The sequence below is a fragment of the Xenia sp. Carnegie-2017 genome, unplaced genomic scaffold (assembly GCF_021976095.1).
Source record: "Xenia sp. Carnegie-2017 unplaced genomic scaffold, XeniaSp_v1 HiC_scaffold_22, whole genome shotgun sequence".
Taxonomy (NCBI): Eukaryota; Metazoa; Cnidaria; class Anthozoa; order Malacalcyonacea; family Xeniidae; genus Xenia; species Xenia sp. Carnegie-2017.
The window spans coordinates 12,063,626-12,073,137 of NW_025813485.1; the positions used below are offsets into that span (position 1 = coordinate 12,063,626).

General features: G+C 34.5%; 2 protein-coding genes across 2 annotated transcripts; both read left to right on the forward strand.

The window, feature by feature from the left end:
• The first annotated feature begins 737 nt into the window (after positions 1-737).
• Positions 738-1,695, forward strand: LOC124446173. The gene has a single exon (XM_046996999.1). It carries the CDS (start codon positions 781-783, stop codon positions 1,489-1,491), a length of 711 nt encoding a protein of 236 aa, XP_046852955.1. The 5' UTR covers positions 738-780; the 3' UTR covers positions 1,492-1,695.
• A 5,865-nt stretch (positions 1,696-7,560) lies between these two features.
• On the forward strand, positions 7,561-9,243 carry LOC124446174. Its single transcript, XM_046997000.1, has one exon. The coding sequence runs from the start codon at positions 8,006-8,008 to the stop codon at positions 8,558-8,560; it is 555 nt and encodes a 184-aa protein (XP_046852956.1). The 5' UTR covers positions 7,561-8,005; the 3' UTR covers positions 8,561-9,243.
• The last annotated feature ends 269 nt before the right edge of the window (positions 9,244-9,512 follow it).

Genomic DNA, 9,512 nt, shown 5'->3' on the forward strand with positions numbered 1-9,512 from the left:
GCTGTGCATTTCAGTTTTCACATGCGTGTATCAATATGTTGTTATTTTTCTCACAGCAGTCTTTGTTACATAATAACAGCAGTCTTTGTTATATAAGCACAGCAGTCTCACAGCAGTCTTTGTTATATAAGGCTAAAGTGAAATCTTAAAAGGGCATGCAAACTAGACTTGCTCATTTAATGACATGACTACTTGAATATTTTTCTAATTGCACAGACATCATCCAATAACAGACAAGAAAAAATTGACATTTGTCTTTGCATATGATCAATATATTTACGGAAAATTTTTATCAATAATCTATAACCAGCATGGCAATTTTTAAATATGGCAAATATCGACCAACGACGAGAAGTTCTTCAGAAAACGTATACGAAAGTGCACTATTCTTCTTTAATTTTTGTCCACGTCATATAGAGGTCAAGCAGAACATCGATTACATTTGCATGAAAGTTGTAAACGTTAGTCATGACGTCTGATCAACGTTTTCTAAAACATATGCGTCTTCATGAAACAGTATTTGCTGTGGAAGGTGGATGTCAAGTTATTCGTTTCGTATAAGTATTCATATGTGCGCAAGATGATCAACTTACGAATGGTAAAGAGAACATCGACGTTACTTAAACACTTTTACCAGTTAACTTTGGCAAACGAAGGATGGAGACCTGGTATAAATGATGTTGATTGCCTATTAGAACACGAGCAAGCCTCGATATATGTTGTGGAGTCACAAAGAAACCTGTCGCAACAATTTCCGCAGTAAAATATGGCTCAAACGTTATGCATTTGGGATCTTTCATCATCCACAAAGAGTATCGAGATCTGGACTACGCCAAACGTATTTTACAAGTTATGAGAGAACGCCATGATGAAAAGCCAGCAAGTACAATAAAAGTGTGGTACGCTCTAGCTTCACACGTTGAATTTCAAAAGAAGATGTTTGGTGCTGTTTGTCAATGGCCAGTTGGCATTTACGATCTCAATGTAAGAAGAAGTTTAGACAAACTTCAAGGTTATTCAAGCCATTTTCAGTTGAATCATATCGATGTAAATAACATGCATGACGTGCTAGTTTATGACAATAAAGTGTTCGGATACAAACGAGCAAAACTCTTGAGAATGTGGTTAGGTTCACCTGGTACTCATGCCCAAGTAGCGTTTAGCCAAGATGGAAGAATTTTAGGCTACGTTGTTGTGAGATTAGCCTTCTTCCCTGAAGAAGGTTACAAACTTGGTCCACTTTATTGCGAAGACATCGAAGTAGGAAAATCCCTTATAAAAAGTGTTTTCGAAGATATCAACGATCACGGCTTTTCACGATCGAATTCTGTCATCGTTGACAGCCCAACGGGACGGAATGCAAAAGCAAAAGAGTTGATGGAATTTCTGGATGGTAAATATCTTGGGAATACCTATTATTCAACAACAAACCGTCTCCCTAATGCATCTTTCGATCAATGGTTTGCTATTTTTTCACCTGCATACGGATAGAGTTTAAAAATTATATAGACAATCTTATGGAAGATCAAATTCTTGGACAAAAAGAACGATATCATTATATAACGAAATGTGATTAGAATGCGTCATATCATTTCAAAAAAGGACATGAACATTTTTGACAGTAAAGCTTGTTATAGCACACTGAATAATTACGCCTTTGTAATTTGTATCAACATATCAATTGTAAATGAGAAGGGAAAAATTGTTACTATACTACAGTAAACGGCCTGTGATGAAATTCGTGTTTGTTGATCATTGCTTCTTTATTACCCGCATGCGTCGTAGAGACAGCAAACATGATGGCCATGTGTTGCTCTTTTGTTAGAAAAAGCCGATTCTTGTATTAGCCATGTGGTGAATTTATTTCTGTCTTGAAGAGATAGACATATGAAGATTTAATCTCAATGATATTAGTGATTGCAAAGTAGTGGCAGGTACATAGATATAGTAGGTCTAGATCGCTGACGAGTGTGACGTAATATAAGACTTATTAAGACGGCAGCGTGACATTCATGATAAATCCAAGATGGCGCGGGAACCGGGCAAAAAACTTAAGGCGAGTATTAGGCAATTGTTGTTTTTTGCAGTTTACTTCGTTTCAGTGTTTTCAAACTTCTCGAATCAAGTTTTATTGGAAACAAAGCGTTATTAATAATGTTTTGAAGCCATATTAGACAGTTATTATTCGAATACAGGCGAAAATATCGCTTGCGAAGTGTTGTGTAAATTGGTCGTTTGGTTGTCTCGAGGCGTTTGTCTACCAAACTAAACGGATTTCGTCTGCTTTAGTTCCCATAATTGTTCGTCCACATTGAAATACATGATATTGAATACATACAAAAAGATGGGAAAAGTAATCTTCATCGAAGGGCTTTATCTGCTGCTTTTACTACTTTTACCAATGAGGAGGATGGACTTGTAAGCTTGCCATAGGTCTTGAAAGATGTTAAGCTTGACTTTAATGAACCTTCATGACAGTATGAGTGGTCAGGTATGAGAGGTTGGTCATCATTCTCTATGGTTAAGGCAGTTGCACATTCAGCACACTTGATGCAACTTGTAATTTTCTTGGATATGTATCCACTGATATAGGTCAGTACATCATCATGCCAAAGAGTGGAACTGTTTAATAATGCTACAACTCTCCTATCAACATTTTGTGTCTCTTCAGCTAGCATGCTTTCACTTACAACAGAGCAGTTGGCAGTTGCTGGGGCTGTCATGTATTGAACAAAGAAATATCAGTAGTTTACTTATCTTTGTATGTAAGTGTCATAAAATGAACCAACTGAGCAGTATGATACAATTTTTGTCAGAAGTCATTAGTTGCATGTTAATAATGTGATGCAATTTAGACATTTGTAGTTATAAAATTGTATTGCCATTGGAAACAACTGGTATCATAGATGGTGTTGTAGCTATAGCATAATAAAAACATATACTATAACTAAGTATGATAAGCATAAAAGTCACATATATTTTATTCACAGCTATATCTTATAATAATCTCAGCCATAGCCAGCATTTTTATTTGCACATTCTATCTCAATCTTGCTGTACGTGTTTGAATCTCACATATCAGTACGAGTCAGGGATGGTTAAAGAAGGTTTTTTTGAAAAATTTTTTTCTTTATTCTTTAATTCAATTAAAGACAATTAAAGACAATTAAAGAAAACTTTTCGAGAAAACCACTAAAACTTTAACAAAATTTCCAACAAATTGTCAAGAAGGAAATATATATTCCAGAGCTAAATATTCAATAGTGCTAAAATGCAAATATGAAATATAAATTTTTTACTTTGTTCTGCCGCCATCTTGAGACTTTAACAAGTCACCAAGCTCTGTATTCTCATCAAGACAACCTCATATTACATAGTGAATGCACAAGTGAACCACGGAGAAAATACGCTGTTATTTAATATTTTAATGTGACATTGGATAAACACTATTTCAGACGTAAGAGCATAAATAAGGAACACTAAAGACAATTTTTAGTTTTGATTCAAATCTTTAATCATTAAAGAAGATTAAAGAAAAAATGATTAAAGAATAAATGCCATCCCTGGTACGAGTACAGTGGGAGTGCTTTCTCGAATAAGTCGCTTTTTTGTCAGAAATATTCAGATTGATTCCCCAATCTTTCTGTAAATTGTCAATATAACATATTCCGATGCGCCACAAATCAGTATGGGAGTTAAAGCTGAAAAAATCTGTTTCTCTTAGTGGACAAACGACTTGAGACAACATAACGACCAATTTACACAATATTTCGAAAGCGATATTTTCACCCGTATTTCAATTATAACTGTCCAATATGGTTTCAAAACACTTGAAATAAAGATTTGTTTCAATAAAACTTCATCGGAAGAGTTTGAAAACAATGAGAAGAAGTAAATTGCGAAAACATCAATTGCCCTATAGTGACTCTGTTTTTTGCCCGGTTCCCACGCCATCTTGTATTTATCATGGATGTCACGCAATATGGCGGCTCGTCAGTAATCTCTAGATATAATCTACTATATCTATGGGCAGGTAAGAGTGTAATCATACAGCACAAAATGGCAGTTTTTAGGATAGTTAAAGTTGTTAGGAAGATAAGGAGAACAAAGACAACATGCTCGATGAAAACCGAAAAAAACAATAATGAAAGAGACTTGTTGTGGAATAAAGATGTGCAGAAGTGTTTTCAGAGAAAAAGGTCGTAAAGTTGCCAGAAAAAAGTGGGTTAACGAGGGGACTGAAGACAAGAGAGTAAGAAGGAGTGAAAGAAGAAACATGATAAGGTTAAATAAACGTGGTAAAGAAGGTGAAACAAAGGTGGTACGATGACTTGTATAATTAGTTTGGTAGGAAAAAAGAGAGAATGCCTTATACAGATTCGCAAGGTAGAGATATCAAGACACTTTAGAGAGTAAAAAGTGGAGAAATAAAGACAAAAAAATGTTCAATGGATTAAGGTACCAAGGACAAGGGTTAAAAATTCATGTCAGATGTAAGAGATGTGATAAGAAGACAGAGAGAGTCACAAATTGTTTAAATACACCCGAGCAAAATTTTTGAGAATGTGATTAAGTTCACCTGGGACGCATGCCCGCGTAGCTTTTAATAAAGATGGAAGAATTTTAGGCTATGTTGTTGTCAGATTAGCTTTCTTTCATGAAGAAGGTTACAAACTTGGTCCACTTTATTCCAAAGGAATCGAAGAAGGAAAATCGCTTATTAGAGTGTTTTCAAGATTGTCTATAATCACAATAATCATAACGAACGGCAACTAAAAAATGCAAGAGCAAGAGCTGACATTGGGTTTCTTGATGGTAAATATCTTAGGTGTATGTATTACCACACAACAAACGGTCTTCCTAATTCATCTTTCGAGCAATGGTTTGTATGTAGTCTCCTGCATACAGACAAAGTTTAATGATTATATGTAAATTCTTACGGAAGATCGTGTTATGGAGCGATAAGACAATGAAAACAAAAACGTAATAAAAGAATGGGTCTCATTTTAAATAAATTATGAAAAGACAATGAAAATGTCGATATAAGTATAATGTAAACATAAATGTCTATATATTGATAATAAGAAGAAAATACACAAAAACTACAATTTCATCCCGACAAGCCTGTTTCGTGATTTCTCACTCTTCAGGGGATAATATTTAAATGAATACAAAAGCATGTGCTTGATTATAAGCTTGTGCTTGTCGGGATGAAATTGTAGTTTTTGTGTATTTTCTTATTATTATCAATATTTATGCTCTCCTCTTACGCATTGAGCACTGTACTTACGGAGATTCAAATAAACAAAACTTCCTAAATGTCTATATAAGTATAATGTCAATAATATCAAGACTTTGAAAAGAAATGTAATAATAGAATGGATCTCATTTTAAAAAACGATATAGACAGTTTAACTATTAAAGCTTGTTATTTGACACTGATTATTGTTCTTATAGTAATTATATGATCTCTCACGTGATCCTTTTCATGAGTCGTTTTAATTGAATAATAAAAAAATAATTTATGAACTCTTGAATTTTTACTCGAGCTACCAAAGTCGCCGTAGCCAGGCTTGTAGGTCTAAAACTATTTGATTTTAATCTGGAGCCAACATGGTTGTATTTATAAATTTCGTGGATTTTTAATGTCTGTATTTCAGACTGTACTTGTATCTTGATTGCTAATGTAGGTCTCATATGCTTTATGCGCTTTGTTCGTTTCCAATCTGCTTTGATAGACGAAAGTCGAAAACCAATAACCTTTCTAAGTGTTCTACAGTACCAGCATTGAAACCCTATAACAATTGCTGATTTTAAAAAATCCACTTTCTTACACGCTATTTTGATTTTCGATTTTCGATCGGCTTTATCTTTGTACAAGAACTACTTTGAGGATAATACTGCGTAGTTTCATCATAAGTGCTTGGAGAAAAATATGGAACTAAGAATAGAATTAAGCAATATATATCCTCAAAGCAGCTATTTTATTCAGCTAAAGCCAATCGGTGGACAAAAACGCAAAAATATCGACGTTTAATTGCAAAAATCACATTTCTGTAGTACAAATCTCAGCAATCTCACTCCTCTTTCCTTACTGCCAAAATGCGCGAGGACAAAAAGTACAAAGGTTCCGACGAGAGTGAGAATACTATATAATACCTATACTGTGATATTTATATGTAGCCAAGAAATATTTAGCTACAATAAACTTACATCAATAATACACACCTGTACAGCAACAGTTAAAACTCAGCAATTTTTTAAAATTTGACAAATATCGTTAAACGATAGTTTTTAAAAAAGTACAAATGCACTTGTTTTTGGATTTGTCTTCTTCAATAGACGTCGAATTTACGTCATGCGCAAAAATCGCGTCTTGGAGTTTGCGTTTCCAAGACGCTGTAAGCGTTCATAATGACGTCCGGTCAACTTTATCAAACACGTATGGTGTTTCAACAAGCGTTATAAAAATTATGAAAAACAAAACTTACCTTAAATATGTAGTCAAGGCATTCAGTCTTTTAAAGCCGAAAAACGGCGTCGAGGTCAGAATTTATTACAGAAAGTTTGCAGATGCAATCAATATTGCAATCAACTTATGCTATGAATATTGCACGAGCAAGCCATGTGCGACAAAAAATTTGACCTTTAACATTGCTGTTATATATTTATATATAGCCAAGACATATTTACAATAAACTTACATCAATAATCCACACCTATACAGTAACAGTTGTAACTCAGCAAATTTTAAAATTTGGCCAAGTATCGATAAGAGATGGTTAGTTTTTCAAAGAAACGTAAATGCACTTGGTTTTCAAATTTGACTTGTTTGTTTACGTTGAATTTATGTCACGTACGCAACATTATGTCACATGACATTTGCATTCCCAAAACGCTGTAAACGTCATAATGACGTCTGGTTAACGTTATTTATAAGTATGTTTTTTCACCAAACGCTATAACTATGTACAAACAAACTTTCCTTTTAAATGTGGTCGAAGCATTCAATCTTTCAAAGCCGAAAAACGGCGTTGAGGCCAGAATTTATTACAGAAAGCAAAATTGTCACAAGACTAGGAGACGATACTGCTTTCACAATGGAAATATCAAGCGATAAAAATAAGCGTGTACAAATCGCATTTGTATAGTCTAGGCATTTATGAAGTTTAACTTAGACGTGAGAAAAAATTGCATTGTGTTATACAAAGAATCTATGCTGTGCATTTCAGTTTTCACATGCGTCTGTCAATATGCTCGTTTAAAAACATGACTATTTGAACATTTTTCTCATTGCACGGACATTATCCAATAACAGACAAAAAAAAATTGACATTTGACTTTGCATATGAGCAATATATTTACGGAAAATTTTTATCAATAATCCATAACCAATATGGCAAATTTCAAATTTTAAAATCCACGTCATATAGAGGTCAAGCAGAACATCGATTACATTTGCATAGAATTTGTAAACGTTAGTCATGACGTCTGATCAACGTTTTCTAAAAGATATGCGTCTTCATGAAACATGATAGCCAAAAAAGAAGTCAAATACATGTGGTGGAAGCCTTTGCTGTGGACAGTCTTTGCTGTGGAAGGTGGATGTCAAGTTATTCGTTTCGTATAAGTATTCATATGTGCGCAAGATGATCAACTTACGAATGGTAAAGAGAACATCGACGTTACTTAAACACTTTTACCAGTTAACTTTGGCAAACGAAGGATGGAGACCTTGTATAAATGATGTTGATTGCCTATTAGAACACGAGCATGCCTCGATATATGTTGTGGAGTCACAAAAGAAACCTGTTGCAACAATTTCCGCAGTAAAATATGGCTCAAACGTTATGCATTTCGGCTCTTTCATCATCCACAAAGAGTATCGAAAACTGGGCTACTTTGAAAGTATTATACAAGTTATGAGAGAACGCCATGATGAAGAGCCAGGAAGTACAATAAAAGTGTGGTACGCTCTAGCTTCACACGTTGAATTTCTAAAAAGATGTTTGGTGCTGTTTGTCAATGGCCAGTTGGCATTTACGATCTCAATGTAAGAAGAAGTTTAGACAAACTTCAAGGTTATTCAAGCCATTTTCAGTTGAATCATATCGATGTAAATAACATGCACGACGTGCTCGTTTATGACAACAAAGTGTTCGGATACACACGAGAAAAACTTTTGAGAATGTGGTTAGGTTCGCCTGGTACGCATGCCCGAGTAGCGTTCAACAAAGATGGAAGAATTTTAGGCTACGTTGTTGTGAGATTAGCCTTCTTCCCTGAAGAAGGTTACAAACTTGGTCCACTTTATTGCGAAGACATCGAAGTAGGAAAATCCCTTATAAAAAGTGTCTTCGAAGATATCAACGATCACGGCTTTTCACGATCGAATTCTGTCATCGTCGACAGCCCAACGGGACGGAATGCAAAAGCAAAAGAGTTGATGGAATTTCTAGATGGTAGATACCTTGGGGATATCTATTACTTAACAACAAACGGTCTCCCTAATGCATCTTTCGATCAATGGTTTGCTATTTTTTCACCTGCATACGGATAGAGTTTAAAAATTATATAAACAATCTTATGGAAGATCAAATTCTTGGACAGAAAGAACGATATCATTATATAACGAAATGTGATTAGAATGCGTCATATCATTTCTATTAAGGACATGGACATTTTTGACAGTGAAGCTTGTTATAGCACACTGAATAATTACGCCTTTGTAATTTGTATCAACTTATCAATTGTAAATGAGAAGGAAGAAAAATTGATAGTATACTACAGCAAACGGCCTGTGATACAATTTAGTTTTTGTTGATCACTGTTTCTTTATTTCTCCGCATGCGTTGTAGAAACAACGACAATAATGGACATCTACTGTTCTTCTGTTAGAAAATTCCGATTCTTGTATTAGTCATGTGGCCACTTTCTGCCATTTTTGTTGCTAATTTTGACATTCGAATTATTAAGTACATCATGTGATTATTTTAAGCGCTTTTGTATTTTGAAGTGAATATTGGTTTTGTAGGGAACATAAGTTTACAAACATCGATCATTCGACTGCTACTAAAAGTAATTACGTACAACTTGGATCAAAGACTATAGAAAAAGACTTTCTTATGAAGACCTTAAGACTGACGTTAATGGCAACTCCCATTTTCAGGCAACTCTACATAATTTCAGCCACTAAAAATAATTTCAATTATAAATTGTAAATACAACTTAGAATTTATGGAATCTGCGTGTTGTGATTATTATTCTAAGTTAATATGACATCTTATATATTTATTTACAAACGCCCTCAATTTATATTTCAATTGGCTCATAATCTTCAATGATGGAACACATTTGACCTTTGTCAAACTCTCATACCTAGAAAGGATAATAGTTTGGCGATGTCCTTCCCAGGCCAAAATGCCGAAAGAGAGGAGAAGACGCATTCGCAGGCAGAAAAAGAAGAGGAGAGGCTAAAGTTTAGCATTGAGTGCAGGGCTTTAAACGATGGA